Genomic DNA, 16,202 nt, shown 5'->3' with positions numbered 1-16,202 from the left:
CTTAAAACAGCTATAAAAATAATGCTCTGATATAGAAATTCTCAGTTGAACAGCTTTGTTTTCTGTTGTTTAGATTATTACACTATTTCCTCTCGACCTGAAAATCCATATATGCCTCATCAATGAGATTGTGTTTGTTTCGAAAGAGCAAGATCAAACTATGCTAGAATGGTATGTAACTATTATTTATGGATGTAAAGTTAATCCTTTAAAACAACAGAGAGAGAGAGAAAGATTACCATTGAAGAGTTTGCGTATAGATTCTGTGTATAGGTGCATAGGTTCTGGTTTGCAGAAAAATGCACTGAAAGCATAGCTGTAAGTATTTCAGAGAAAAAAAAGATCCCTTTTTCAGTCATATCACAGAATTTTTTTAATACTGTTCAAAAAGTACCTGACTCTACATAAACACCAACTATAACATGATGTAGACAATCGAGAAACAAGCAAATGTATTTTTCAATGCTAAAATAAATTACATTTGTACAGGTAGAAAGCAAAACCAAAGCTGATAAAAATGTTAAATTTTATGAAAAATCATTTTCAGTTCACATCAAAATAATAACTTTACATTCTCTATTTTTTAATAGTATAAGCAGCAACAACATAAAAAAGAACAAACGCTCACAGAATGTTTGAAACCAGTTGTTCATAAGTTATTAGCAAATTAAAAAAAATAATTACAAGCACTTGTAGCCCACACAAATCTTTTAGAATTGGCACCGTCTCTCTAAAACATCTATATTCTATATAGATTTCTAATTACAAATACCACCAGCAGCTGCCATATAATCCTATTAGTACACGTAATATACATAGTATATTTGTTCCCATTTGGCAGATCGGAGTGACTTAATGATTATTGTTTGTTTGTACTGTCATTACTCAAATGAGACAAAACCAGCCATATACACAAATTCATCATCTGGATGAATTTTTTATTTACCGTTATGCTTCCCTGGTCTGTGTCTTTTTTCCTTTTCACAGTATAAAATTGTAAGTGGCAATTGCAGAGATTTGAACAGAGGGTATAATAATAAACCATAGCAAAAAAAGTGAATTCAGATAATTCAGCTGAAGTCTTTAATACGTGCAGTGCACACTGAAATAGGTAGCAGATGAATTATTTTCTTGTTCATGGAGAGTATTGACTTCCTTTTATGAGATTCATGAAACTGCCAGAAAACTGTGACCTGTTTCTTATTTTTGGATCTGTTCTCTCACATCCCTTAGCACATTTAGTCAAAGTACAATTTTCCCATTGGGATACCTGCTAGAGTAGCAATGATAAAGAAGAATGATGGGAAGGTACTATTCACCAAGCCTAGCAAGTTGCTTCAAGAATGAACCTAATAAAATACATCTGCTCTTTGATTCAAAAGAAAGTGGGAAGAACATCCTGTCGTTATCATTCTCTGCTGAAGCAAATAGCCAAGATCTAGACTTGGTTGGCCGCTATCAAACTTTGATTTTCTTTACACGGATATTAATCTGGAGTGATTCCATTGACCTCAATAGGTTAAGGACCAATGCCAGTAAAGGACTTCAACACCTAAAGTTATGCAGTGCAATACCTATTTTTTAATACTATTTGGCTCTAGTGTGGAGGCCGGAACCCTTTGTTAAATGTCTAACCTTACTGTGAAGTTTGTGAGAAGAGTTAGGTGCCCAGGAAAGCAATGCAACAAGGAAAGAGATGTCTGAGATTACTCTACTTGAGCCAGTATGGAAATGCAATGCACAGAAAATACTAGTTTTCAACTGGGACCCGTTTCTGGACATGGCTATAATTTTTGTTTCAAAGATGGGTGGCCATTGTAAAAGGTGGCTGGAGAAAAATGAAATGAGTCCCTTTTTTCTTCAATCTCAGAGAAGTGGGAACCCCAAGTGTAATTCCTTCACCTATCCAAGAAGACTCAGACTCTCCCTTTCCACGGAGGGGTCTGAGAACGCCAGGTGGAAGACAAGATGGTTGCAGACACAGAGGTAAGGAAGGGCACGTCCTCCCCTCCTGTCACTAAAGCACTTTTCAGGGAAGTATTTAAGGGTTTTTTTGAGCCAATACATAGCACAGAAAAAAATGTTGTCTCCACTTCTTTGTAGTTAAAATACTCACCTGGTTCCTGCTCCTGAGATTTTTTAAGTACTTCATACGAAATGGTCACATACCATCCCTAATTATATCAAGGGTATGTCCTATCTGGGTGCAGAGTAGCTGTTCCTTTTCTACTGTGGGACTCTTGAATTTGTTTCTATCATCTTGTGAAATTACCTTAGTGAGATGAATAGAGAGTGCCCCAACACTGAGTCATTAGAGCACTTTCCAGCCTGGAGGAAGAATTCAATCACCTCTGACAATGGTTGGGTCTGAATTTAGGTGTCTCACCTTCTGCCTGACTGCTCTAACCTCAAGGCTATTATAAAAACAGCAGCATAACCAGACCCACAGCTTTAAAACAAAGGATGATTTCTACTCTATTTTGTAGGGAGTATGATCCTGTTGGCCTATGTGCTGTGCGCTCTGTGTACTCACTCATGGGAAATACAGGGATTTAACCTAGGAACTGCTGCTTTCTGGATCCCTGATGGGTTTTAACATGAGTTAGATGGAAAGATCCTTAGATATGTCAAGATCAGAGTAGTTCTGAGCATACGCCGACATACAGTGCTAGATGCCTGAGTAAGGTGGCAGTTGAGTAGTGGTTTTAAAATTTAATTTTAAATGTAGGTATTAAATTCTGCTGAAATCCTAACTTTAGGCTGGTCTCCAATACAATAAAAAAGTCATGGTCACATTATTAATCCTGAGCATAGTGCTCTGATTTCCCTAAGGACCCGACGTTTTTTGTATGCTGCCTGTTGCTGTCATGTTTTTTTCCTCTCACCTCATAAATGATGTATTAAGCAGAATAGCAAAGTTGCACACTTTTCTCTACAGAATTTACACCCACAGCTATGCTGTCTTTCAGTCTGGTCTTGGTCTCTCTAAAGGAAACATCCCCAGGTGAACTCCACTATCATCCAGAGTTTGAATCATGGATTGGCCTTCCCATTTCCTCTCTTTGAAGACCTTATTCTCCCAGTTTGGATTACAAGGTTTTCCTTTTGCAAACACAGCAACTGAATAAGCATCCAAGCAAGCTAACAATTTTTTTTGCTTTTAAAACTTTTAACAGTTAATTTTTAATTAGCGTTTAACTTTTAATTCACTTTTGTAGCTGGAAATCAATGGAAGAAGCCAGCACCTTGTGATCAGCCAGGCTCCCGTGAAACATCAGCAAGTGCTTTATGGACTGTGGTCTAAAAATCTCTGGTCTAAGGTATCTGTATGAGTCTAGGCACCAAATGTTCAGATAGAAGTACAAAGAAGCACATCTCCAAAGTCATGCAATTATTCTTCAGAACCAATTAAAAAATACAGTTCTTCAGTATTGCTAACACTTCTTCCCAACTGGCCTGCCAGAGTGATTCACTTTATTTCAAAAGCACAGATTCCAGAGGTGGTTACACCTTCACTCTTCAGGGTTGGCCTCAAGCACAAAAGAAACAAGTAATTTTCCAAGGTCCCTGTGGTCAAGAATGACGATAGTTTCAACTCCTTTAATTCCCTTTCTGGCAGCAGCACTAAATTGAAAGGCAATTTCAAGCCATTCAGTTGGTACTTGCACATTCTTTAGTTTGGTAAGTGTTGCATGATTGTAACCATTGCTTTTATGTCTGAAAAACCCTGCCTTTATACCTTAATGTCCTAACCAGAGACTAGCATACAAACAGCATAATGAAATCATAATGTCTGTCATTCATAATTTTCTTTTTTCTTGTGTCAAACCCACTGGCTTCTATCAAAGAACTTTCCAGTCTTGCAAATCTCCCACTGGGCTCCTTTGAATTATTACTAGTCATTACATAATTGTTAACTTCTTCCCCAAAAAACCTTTCCTCCCTTTGTTGAAATCCAAACATATACAAGGTGACATTGGCACATTCCAGCCTGTACAATTAAAATGGATTCTGCTTTCTTTAAATGCCACTAAGGCTGACCCATCTTTCATTAAAGATAGACCGACAACAGGGAGGTAAAATCTCAGCAGGGTCCATCCTTGGTTCCTTGTGCAATTAAAATTTCTGCTGTGGCTAATGGATATACAAAAGATGTATGACTCCTGCCAAAGTGAGAGTAAGCAAAAGTGTTTAAAATTTGGGTTGTGTAACATCAGGGTTTTAGCCTCTTAAAACATGTATTCAGGTGTTAGATTGAGGGGTTTTTGTGTGTGTGTGTGTGCACGCGTGCACACGCATACGTATATCACCTTGGCAGTATATATAAAAGTTGTCAAGAAGCTCTGAGCAATAGCTATGGCCAGGATTGTGCAGAATTGCAATTTGGGAGCAGAAGAGGTATATTTATGCTGAGTCACTGTTTGACAGTTTCTAGTTCTCACTCCTTTTTACTAACTTTATTTTTAAGAAAAGATTTTTATGTCTGTCTGTATAATCCTTATTTCCACTGTTGATTATTTCATAGTGCGGTGAAGCCCACAGATTTTAGCAGGAATACGTTAATATTAAGTGTCCACCTACATAAGAAAAGACTACGGAAATGGGAACCTAAAAGGCTAGGTAAAGATCAAAGTGGAGAACGTTCTAGTAAGAACATTGGTCAACAGCTTAAAGTATAACAGAACAGATAGTAATAGAATCCCTTTGAAATTCACATTAATTATCTCAGTACGCTCTGTATATATCAAAACAATATTGCACCGATGGGAAACATATATTATCATACAAGTCTTCCATGAACAACATTTAAATGGTCTAGACTCCCTAAATGAGAATGTTTGTGTCACAGACTGATTGGATATGCCCTTCCCTTAAACGTGGGTTGTAACATGTGAAAGAAGATGCTTTCTCCTAAAGACATGGGCAGCTAGGGAATGATGAGACATGCTAATACTGTGAACCAGGAGGGCAAAACCAAGCTCCGGTCTGGAAACCATACAGCTGCACAGAACTGAGTCTGTGCTAACCAGTTGTGTGAGAAGGCAAGAACTACATATAAGCAACAAGGACCTACAGTCATGACTTGGTGTATCTACCTGCCTTCTGGAGTAGAGCTGTTTTGTGACCTGCCGGTTCATGCTCTAGGCATAGCTAGTAAGCGACTGTAGCTGGTAAAATAAGCATGCCCACAGGTTGCTGTTGGATAACACTGCCTTGTGCAGGATGTACAGTCACTAGAGTATCTCTGTAAAGTGTTAGCCTGGATTCAGTCATCTATTACTTTTTTTTTTAATGTTGTTGAGCAGCAAATTGGGGTGCAGCACATAATGGTGAAACTAGCTTCCCAAAGGAATAGAAAATGCTCTTTCCTAAAGTATGTGAATATGCCTTCATCTTTTTTTTTTTGTTTGATCAAATCTTTGTTATTTTGGACATGGGGGAGAAAAAGGGGGTATGAATTTTAATTGCAAAATATTTGTTATCTTTGAAGAAATAAGATTTAAAGGTTTTGAAAATGAAACATAGCAGCCTTATTTCAAGGCTCCCTTCCATGATGCTGTCTTCTATATAAGGCTACATCAACTCAACTTTGAATTGAAGTACATCACTCACCACTTCATACTATCCTTAAATAAAATAAAAAAAAAAAAACCATAAAAGTTTGGCACCTGAGGACAGCTATGTCATGAAGGAGAGAGCCAATGCAATGTGCGTTTAGGGCCTGACTTACAAGTTCTATGTAACTACACCTATCAAAAATTATTTAGCTTCTATTCAAACTTTAAAACTCTTCCCTGCCTGTATTAAAAAAGTGCTGTGACAGTATGAAGTGCACTAAACTGTACTACCTTGATATAGGAAAAAAATATGAGGAATCCCCTTGCTTCTTCTGTGAGTTGCTAAGAAACAAAGAAAGACTCTTAGTTCGTATCTCATTAGGTCTTCTCTGTTTTAACCTTTACTCTGTATTGCTTTGAAAGTATTTTTTCTTTTTTCTTGTCACAGTTCATAGCTGCAAGCTGCAAGGCATCAGCAGCTAAATAGTTAAAATTGTTGCTTATTAAAGAGTAGCTAAATCACCTCTAAGCAGATTTTGACACAGGGTTTTTTTTCCCTATATACGAATTATGATTATGACAACCTTCCCACTGACAGTTAGCATTCACCATAATCAAGATTGGTCTCCTAGAATTCTGTCATTCACAATATGGAGAAAATCCTTAGGGTGTTTACCTGTTCCTTACAAGCAAAGACTATGGGAGCCCGAATACGTATTTTAGCTGGTAATGTTAGCATAAGAACGTCCATAAAAATGTGTTAATTTCGGTAGGGAGTGCAGCTATAATATAGCTTGGTAGTGCTGCTAGAAAGAGAATATTCACCTCAACAACTTGCCCTGATAAGGGAATTACAAAACAGTACTCCAGAAAATATTTTTTGCTACTTCATTATTAGTTGGCAACATGGTGAAATAGTCAGGAAATCTTCCTTGGGTTTTGTTGCTGTGAAGGTGAATCCCATGTTAACAAATCAAATTTTTGATACTGATAGAAGAGAATTTCATAAACAAATGTGTAGGTTGAGAAGTCACTTGTAAAGCCCTCCATATTGCAGTCACTCACTGCAAAGCCTCAGCTTAGTGTTATCCACATGTAACGTATCACGGACACAATATGCTTCAGCAAAAGGTTTGGTAGTTATTGAACATACATTACTGCTTTTTGAGTTCTTCATAGAAAAAAAAAAAAAAGAAAGCAAGCTTGACAGCTTGGTCCCAGATTTGAGTCTGTTAGAAAATGTACATTCAATGTTTGGTCTTCTATTCTTGATAAAAGATCAAGGTTCACTTCTGGGTAAGGAATCAGAGTAAACAAACAAACCATTGTACAGTTGTTTACAATCTAGTTTCCCCCCTGCCCCGTATATTGTACACACAGTTCATTGTAATACTAAAGCAAAGCACTTGGTATGTAACTGATTTAACAGACTCCTTGTAAGCCCTCAAAAATAGATTCAGTGTTTCTGAAAAGCCCATGTTTTTTTAAGGCCACGATAATCTGCCAAGAGTCATTTTGTCTTTAAAACAGCATAATTAATCTGATGTTTCCACTTCTCAAGTAATTCCTCTTCTTCCTCTCCGTTTCTCACAAGATGACCCAATGCCTCTCACTTTATCTGCGTAAACACTGGAGATCTTGAAGGCTTGGCTGTCCCCTCACTACTTGCTTGTAGTCGTTGAGATCCAATGTTGTCTTGAACTACATTCACAGCGAAGAAGAACTTTGAGTATAATCTCTGATGAGGAGCGTGTCATACTTTGGGGAGGATGGGATACAGAGAGCTGATTCGGAAACCGGAGAGCTGGGAGATGCACTTCCAGAATCGATGGAGTCTCTAAAAGGAGAAGGAGGAGTTAAAGCTACCAACTCCTCAAGGTCTTGCTTGGCTGATGGGGTCTCGGAAGTGCCTTCTTTGATGCTGCCATTTGAAGGTTTCCTAGCTGACTGTGAAGCGCCATTGACTTCAATGGCGGGAAGCGGTTGGATCTCTGCAAACGTGGTCATTGTCGTAGGGAGCTGGATTTCCCGTGGGATCAGGTATGAAGAGCAGAGAGGAGTGGCCACCATTGTCCCTGGAGTAGCTGTTGAAAGCATCATAGAGTTCAGCTCGCTGATGTTGGCTGTAAAGCGAGTAACCACGCTACTGATCTGCTCCATGAGGGAGCCTTGAGAGGAGCTACTTCTCTGAGGAGGCTCTGACTGGAAGGTAGGGGCATCATCTTCTGTTCGGCTAACGGAGGCAGTTCTGTGGCTCAAGGTGCTGATAGGCGAGGGAGTCTGCGGTCGGTACTGAGCTGGGTATTGCTCTTCTGCTTCCGAAACGTCGTAAAGCGTTTTGGCACTGGCCTCAGGGAATGTAGCACTGCTACTATGTCGGCTACTATCTGTACTTTTAGAAAAAGGCTTGATCACGGCAGTTTGATTTGGATTCTCTTTTTTGTTGATGTGGATTGACAGCCGCTGCCAAAGGTGCGCTCCTCTGCTGCTTTTCTCATTCTGGGCCCAGGAAACTGATTTCCCATTAGAGCTGTAAACAGAAATGAGATAAGATGGTAACTTGCATCAAAGTTAAAAATGCAATCACTGTACCTATACCATGGGTATGTGGTGTCCCAGAGCTTATATTCATGGTAAAACTGACTGTAATTTCATCTATCTCTATCTCTACCTATTGCAATATATCTATATCTATAATTTATACCTATATGTTCTGGGAAAACAAGCAGAGTGTGCCAGCTCATTTCACAGGCCATTTTTGCCTCTAGTCGTGACCTGCTCTGTGCTAGTTCATGGCCACTGCTGACGCCTCTGTTGCTGCCCTTGGGACATAGGCAGTGTCCATCCTGGGGGAGGGAAGAGCTTGATGATTTCCATTTTGTTGGACTGGTGTCAGGAAGAGGGGCTGTGGGACTGAGGGACGCATGGAGGAGTGAGGAAGAGGTAAATGATTGAAGGGAATAGATGAGAGACCTGAACTGGCTGGGTTGCAGGGGCAGGTATGTAGGCCGGCCTTGGAAGCGTTCAGTGGTAAGGAACTTGTTGTAGGGTGAGGGCCATGGATTCCTGGTATGGGGCAGGGAGTGTAGACTGGGAGATGGAGAAGTGTAGTCTGTTATGGCTGGGAAAAAAAATCTGTTTATATCCCAATACTTGGAAGTATTGGAGCAATACTCAGAAAAGGGCTATGCTGGTTGTGGGTGGAGAGATGCTTCTAATGGGTGGCCTCTTCTTCATCAAGGTACTTGGTAAGTTAGCCACCGCTAGCTTAAAAAAATTAATTTTTTTAATGGCAGGTCAACTCAGAGAATAAAACTATATTCCTAGTAGGAAAGAAATAATGGACAAGCTATACAAGCAGCTCCTCATGTTGACCTGAGTTTGGAGACAGCAATAAACATTTTGCTCCACTCTCCTGCAAAATGACTGCTCATAGGGTAATTTGTCTTCAGATCCCATCATACCCTGCTCTTTATCAAAATTACTTATTTTTCTCCTCTTGCTACCTAAGGAAAGCCAGCTGCAACACTTATAAACACATAGTATGAAAGCACTCCTTTCCTTTTACATCTTCTTTAGGCTGGTGAGCTGGTGTTTATACATACATTAACCTATAGTTCTTGGGATTAAGAAAGACCATTAGAAATATTTCTTAGCTGAAACAGACAATGACTCTGAGATGATGTCAACAGGAAAAACATAGTCTCCACACATGAATAAGCGTGATTTATATATAAAATGCAACAGAACTTTAAACAATTTACTTTGGTTTCCAAAACATTTGCTACAGCCATTTAGGATTTTTGGAAAGACAACCACATTGAAGACCCTGGCAGAGTATCACAAATTTGTTGTTTGTTTGTTTGCTTTTTAAGCCTGAAATAGATATACTCACACATGTTAGCCTGCAGTGTAACAGTTTGCAAGACACATAGTTTACTAAACACAGATGACTTTATACCAGCCTTCATGTGGAGGCTTGCCACACACTATCAGTTTAATAGCTCTTCCAGTCATCTAAAAAAAAAGTTGTGTGCTGAGTGTAAACAAAACCTTCTTGTGGGTTTACATCCACGATCACATTACATGGAATTACGATGGATCATGTAACACAACATACGCCAACAGCTTTCCCCTTCAAAAGCAGCGTGACAGAATCCAGCAGACGAACACAACGTAAAACAGTGGGTATTTTAAAAGAGGCTGGTCTGGGAGATGATCTGTATGAGTGTATAAGGGCTCACCCCTTTGCTGCAGTGATCACCAGGCTGTTAGCTGGATCTTGGAAGTTAACTCTTATGCACCCGCACCCAAAATGCCAGGCAGAACAGCTGGTGGCTTGTAACTTGCTGTTCAGACAATCCCTTCCTTTTGCTGTACCTCAATCAGAGCAAGCAGGAAGAGCAAAATCTAACCTGTAGCACTGGTAATTTTGACTCTTTGCATCTCCATGGATGTGTTTCTGAGCTGAACAGGAGCTGGGACTAACATCTTCCAGAGGAAAACTCTTGCCTCTGAGGATTGCGTGCTCCTCTCACTGGAGCACGTACTCGGTGGGTGTTAAGAACTGTTTGAGAGCCCTGGCTCCTTGGTCATGCTGAGTCCTGAGCTCAGCGGGAGCTCAGTGCCAGTAGCAGGAGCAGGATTTGGATCCTTTGGGAGGTGAGATCTTGCCTCTAGTTCTAGTATGATGGCCATGAGACCTCCTCCCAGCTCCTGCTGAGTTTGAGCTGGACCAGGAGGCTGGGTGACCTGGCACTCAGCCTTGATCTGGCAGAAAGAGAGGGCCTAGTTCCAATCCTGAGTGTCCTACCTGGTGGGGTCTTTTAATCCTGCTAAGTTCAGAGCTTAGAGGGGTCTGTGAAAGACCTGCCTGCCACAGAGGCTAAATAAATGCCATTAACATGAAGGATTAGTCAATGCAAATAGAAACACTTGCCTGAAGAAAGAGGTATATTCTAGCACCCCTCCTGACTTCAGGCTGTGGCTTAGTACAGATGTTCAAACCCTATGGCTTTAAGTGTGTACATGACCACTAAATGCACGTAGACATTTTCAGTTGACTGAAGGTCAGATTGTAAGAGGTTGTGAAGGGAACATGTCACTCCCTCCCTGGTCACGGTTCAGGAGACAATTAAGGAGGGATATGAGGCTGAGGAGTCTGGGGAAAGGAAAAGGATGAAATCTGGGGATGTGTCCAGCCCTGGGCAAGGGCAGCTGACAGTTAAATCTTCAATGGAGCAGCTGTCACCAGCCCCCAGTTTGGTTTTGGGTCAGTCTTGGCTGATGCACTCATTTACTGACTTTGCGCTATGCCCAGGAGTAATCAAGCTGTATGTGTGGCTCTCATGGAGATCCTAGGACTCTAAAGGAGACCCAGTTGCTGTTTGATGTAAATTTTATGCAAAAGCCTGAAAGACTTGACCATTATTCATTGCAAATACCTTGATATAAAAAAACTGAATAGGAAGCAAGCAGCAATTTATCAGTAAGGAATGAACCCTATAGTTAAAATCCTAGTAGTTTGCCCAGCAATAATTGGAATTGTTATCTCAGAAATGTATCATCCACTTTATCATGCTGCACCTACTTACTACAAAGTCAACACTGGATTGAGATGTGCAATCATTTATCACCTCTGTGAAAGGAACACCACTTGTTTTCATATATTGGTATGAAACTAGATTATGGGTAAAACCCAGTGATGGCACTTTATGATTCTGCTCTAACTGCATATTGCTACTCTGTCAAGTTAACTGGAAAGCACTGCAATGCATACAATTTAAAAATAGAGAAATAAAGATAGATCAGAGACATAGACTATTATGTCTACTAATGGAATTGTTTACATTTATTATGCCCAGCTCTACCATGACCCTTTGATGATGGGAAACGTTAAGTCAGTGAAATTTTAGAGTTTTCTTGCAGATTTTGGCTCCCTCACATGAGAACAACAGAATTATACTTTTGAGCTCCCAAAGGAATTCCACTTCTAAATTTGACTGAATACACATTTTTCTACCCCACTCTGCTTTTCTGCGAGCACATTGCACTGAGTAGAGCAGAGCAGAGTACAGGTCATACCTGGAGAAGCGCAAACTCCAATCAATCAGTGACATAATTTCCAAACCAAAATGTTAGCAAAATACTTTTTTTTTGTGTGTGTGTAAAATAAAACCTTTTGCACGGCACTTTTTTTGTTTTCTTTCACTAGAGGTTAATTATGTTGATTTTTATGTATGAGAGGGATTTCCTCAGAAGCAGTCATACTAATTGTTTCTCCAGTCTCTTTTCTAAAAGCTGCTTTGATTTTGATAGCTAGGCTTTTTTCCAGCCTGCTAGACCTACTATGATATAATATGTACGAGAAATAAAAATGGTATAAATGAGAGAGCTTTTGAAGTCTCTGATATTTCAAATATTTCCTCTACAGTTGTCCACTTGCTGACAGAATAGCAATTAGTATTCTTTCTCATTTTCTTCCCTTACTTAATCTTTTGAGAGGCACTTAAGTTTTGTCTTTAGGGCTTTGTTCTGTATTCATAAGGGGTATTAACTGCTTTTTATCCACTTAGGTGTTAAGAAAAATGTTCCCCTCCCCTAACACATGGGGTTTTTTACTGTCTAGAATAGATCACTTTGTTCTTTGTTTTGGTTGAGGTAGCAGAAGTTTTGTTTCAGCATTTCTTGCTCTGTGGTATGATTATCTATGAGATGGTGCATAGCTCTGCCACCAGGGTTTCTTTAGCCAGATGCTATTAAAGCAAATGTGTTATGTGAGGTCCTTCAAAAGGCAGAAGAAATGAAAAATGGGAAGAGAAACTGACAGTCACGGCAGCTGAAAATTCTCGTATTTTAGCAAGGGTGACATTCTCATTAATTACCTGAAGTTACTAAAATTAATTCTGATGATGAGTGCCTAGGGACTAGTATTGGAACAGTTACTGAAAGCATATGTAATTTGAAAATAAGTCACTTATTCCCTTGTTAATATCTTTAAATGAAATAGGAAAATCAGTTATAAAATGATGGAATTTATTATTTTCTAAGAAAGCTTAAAATGCATAGCTACATTGTATTATTCACCAGTGGAAACTGGAATACAAGGGGAATCAATAGAGATTAATACAAAAACTTAAGGGAGTTTTTGTTCTCTATCACGTACCAATATCAGTATCTGATTCCAGATTTGAAATGATACAACTGAAAACTGATACTGGATAATAACTTGATGGAGACCTGTGTGATCTGTTTGCAACCTGTCCTCACATGAATATAATAAGGAATGATTTCAAATTCTTTAATTTATAAGTCCATACATGAAAGTTCGTATTTCAGAACACTGGTCTAAATTTTATTGAGCTAAAATTGGCAGCAAAGTTATGCTTAGAAGTTTCAATGGCTGAAGTAGAGTGTTGCATTCAAACTTGAAGCAGTATCTTATTTTTTAAGAAGCTGACATAGTTAAGTTATTGCTCCAACAATGTGCAGACCAAGCCTGTTTCTTAAGGACAGTCTTCTCCTGTCTTTAAGGGAGAAGTCCTTCTGTCTTATCCACAGAAGCAGCTGGCAATGGTAAGCAGGATAAACTTCTGTACTTGGTCCATACAAGTTTCTGCCAAGGAGAACTCTTGTTATTCAAAATAAATGGTAAGAAGCTGTTGTCCTTTTGGAGTCCTCTGCTGAAACCTTATTAAAGACTCAATGATATAATTACTCTGCTTGAAAAGGATTTGTGTACTATCTGTAGATTTAATTAAAAACTAACTCTTCATAAGGGGTGACCTCTGTGTGTGCCTGTGATGCATGCAAGCATGGGTACATGTGTATTTTTTTTCTCTAGTCTTGTCACTTGAGCCAATCAGATCAATATATGTTTTGCTTGTAGCGACCCAAGTTCTTCATCTTTGGGAGAATGCAAGTGCCTTGCAACATGCTAAAAACACTGAAATGAAATAAGTGGTTGAAGTGGTGAACTCCAGTATACCTGTATGAAAAAGTCATAGTTTCTCCTGGGACTGTAGGACAGCCTGGATGACTGGCTAAAACTGGACGCAGAACTTTAACGTGTCTCAGCTTGGTCAGTTCCACCACTGTAATGGTTTATGTTGTTGCCATTTTGAATAGCTTTTAAGGAAACCTCTACATGCGTATATAATTGTTTCCCTGCGTGAAAGCCAATTCTGCCACACACAAATAGTCAGCTAGTGATATATCACTCAAGTCATTTAGCTTAAATTATTTCCATGTTGCTTGTTCTATGGAAATAGATAACAACAAAACACAAAAGAAGAATGATACAGGGCAAAAATTCATTTTGTCCTGTCCTGAGTTCTAGAAGTAAACAACATATTTTGTAATTATTATGCAAAGAGAGTTGCTTTCTGTTAACAACAGCAAGGACATTTATTTATATTACTCCATGAGCTGTAATCTGTTGATACCTCCTTTCCTCATGAAAATCACAGCTGACATTTATATGAGTGACTTTAATCTATAAGGATGAAAGAAACTACAAGGTGAGAGAGAGCTGATGGACAGAAATTTTGCCAATGACCTCCCAGCACAGCCACCGGTGACGCTAATGCTGTCAGCTGTTTCAGCAGCATGCCTGGTTGGAAAGGGAAATGAAGTGTCTGGTATCTGAATGAAACATTTCTAGGACACCTATTATCATGACCCAAAGTGCAAAAATGATTTTGATACCAGATGTAACGTCTTTCCTCTATTACTGTGACTTCATTGGAATTGTTAATTAAGGCAGCTAGTGCTGCGGTTTGCTTCTCGTCTGAAAAATGTCACTTCAAGCATCTCTGACCGCATCCCTGCTCCACTGGAGCATCCTATTCACAGGATGGAGAGTGGACAATGACACCACTTGTACTGTGAATTCTGCTTCCTGATGCACAAAGCTTTAAGATGCTTTCAACATTGCTTAGTCAACGTGGTTTTTAAATTTTTTTTATTTGATAATTTGCTAAAGGTATGAAATGGAAACTAGGAAAAATAGGAACCATCAGCTTACCCAACCCTCAAATCAGGAGCACAAGCAGTGCACAACAAAAAAAAAAAAAACAAACGAAAAGAAAGATTTAACTCTCCCAGTTGCATCTCCAGAGTCAAGGGTTGATTTTAATTATATCCTCTGCAAAAAGCATACAGTTGGAGGAATTTCAGGTGTTTGGCATGCCTGATAAATAATTACAGAGGTATCTATGCACATGGGACTTACCAGCAGAAAAATTACTCTTGTGAATTATTAAGCAGTTTCTTATTTGTTGCATTTAATCAAACCAGAAATGCAAATATGATGCAAGAAATGCCAAAAAGATGGTGTTGTGATGCCTGCTTTGTGAAAGCCCCATAAAACATCCCATTCCATAATTGATTTTATCAGATATGTGTGAATGATGCTCACAGGTGATGCATGATGTAGTAACTTCTCTTAATCAGAAATAGCCTTACAAAGCGTCACAGAGTGTCTCCATTACGGCCATTTTTATGTCACTTTTCATCTTGAAAAATCCCAAGCCACTTGTAAGACTAATATACAATGATAGTTAGGCCCTGATGTGAAAAATATCCACACTAGGGTTGGAACACAAAAATAATATTGCACGAGGGATTTGAGAACATGAGCTGAACAACACCGCCCAGTATGAAATTGCGCAGCATTTTTTAGACTGAAAGGATATAAGTGGGATTTGGTCATAATCATGGGACCTCTTTGTCCCGTGAGATGAGATTTTTTCATTATTCACAAATGGTCAGACCCCTGCATCTGTCTTTTTCCATCTGCACTTCATCCCAGTGACTTCTAGCACTGGTCTGATACTTACTGGGACAGGAGAATGGCACCTACTTTCCTTTCTGCAGCATCTACGTTCTCTCTGGGAGGTTCCCAGGCTATTCAGTGGCAACTCTACTTAGGTCATGAAATTTGACAAGGACCACTGGCCAGGACACTGTGGCTGGAGACAACAAAACACAGCCATCAAATGCAATTGCACTCTCTGTTAAGCAGCAGGTGTTCTTAACTGTTTGAGTAGGTCTTGCCGCTGACAGTCTTGCTGTGGAACTATTAGACTGACACAGTTTCCAGTCTTTTTGACTGTTAGGGCATCCTCTTTAACAGGAACCTTTTTCTCCTCTCTACTTGACTCAGATCGATTACAGTCTGGAATGCAAACAGATTCTTCACTGTGAAGATATAAAATATAAAAAAGAAGTTTTTCAAGTGTATATATATATGGCCAGGCAAAACAGAGCTGAATACCGTACAACAAAATACAGTTTGACATTTCAATGTACTTTTCTTCTCTTCAAAATTCTCTTATATAGTGACTCCAGATAGCTTTTTAATGAAGAATAAATATCACTGAAGGCAATGCAATGTAGGAAAAAAAAAACACCCAGACAACACACAGACAAGAAAAAGAATCCCAGCTGACAAAAAATAACAAGCGTGTATACTTTTTATACAACACTCAGTGATGAATGTTCCTGATGTTACTTAAAGAGCAGGAGTCCCGCAGGTGTGTGCTATGTGACGTTATAGTTGATAGCCTTATGTACATGAGTGAATATTGTTGTACCCAAGGGGAACATAACACTGCGCAAGTGTTTCACTGAACACCCTCCTGC

The 16,202-nt window shown here is 39.2% G+C and overlaps 1 protein-coding gene across 4 annotated transcripts in view; it reads right to left on the bottom strand.

Annotated features, from left to right (window-relative positions):
- Positions 1-347: 347 nt before the first annotated feature.
- GRM5 (glutamate metabotropic receptor 5) overlaps positions 348-16,202 on the bottom strand; it is a 298,233-nt gene continuing 282,378 nt past the window's right edge. For 3 of the 4 annotated variants that reach the window (XM_076328339.1, XM_076328337.1, XM_076328338.1), the window contains 2 exons: positions 15,597-15,758; positions 348-8,088 (listed from right to left, as the gene is read on the bottom strand). In XM_076328339.1, coding sequence (XP_076184454.1) covers positions 7,266-8,088; positions 15,597-15,758 — 985 coding nt within the window. In that variant the 3' untranslated portion in view covers positions 348-7,265. The remainder of the gene's footprint in view (positions 8,089-15,596; positions 15,759-16,202) is intronic. The other variant, XM_076328340.1, reaches the window with a different exon arrangement.

This window comes from Aptenodytes patagonicus, chromosome 1, assembly GCF_965638725.1.
Source record: "Aptenodytes patagonicus chromosome 1, bAptPat1.pri.cur, whole genome shotgun sequence".
NCBI lineage: Eukaryota > Metazoa > Chordata > Aves > Sphenisciformes > Spheniscidae > Aptenodytes > Aptenodytes patagonicus.
The sequence above is the reverse complement of the archived record's forward strand: the minus strand, read 5'-3'. Positions and strand labels throughout refer to the sequence as shown.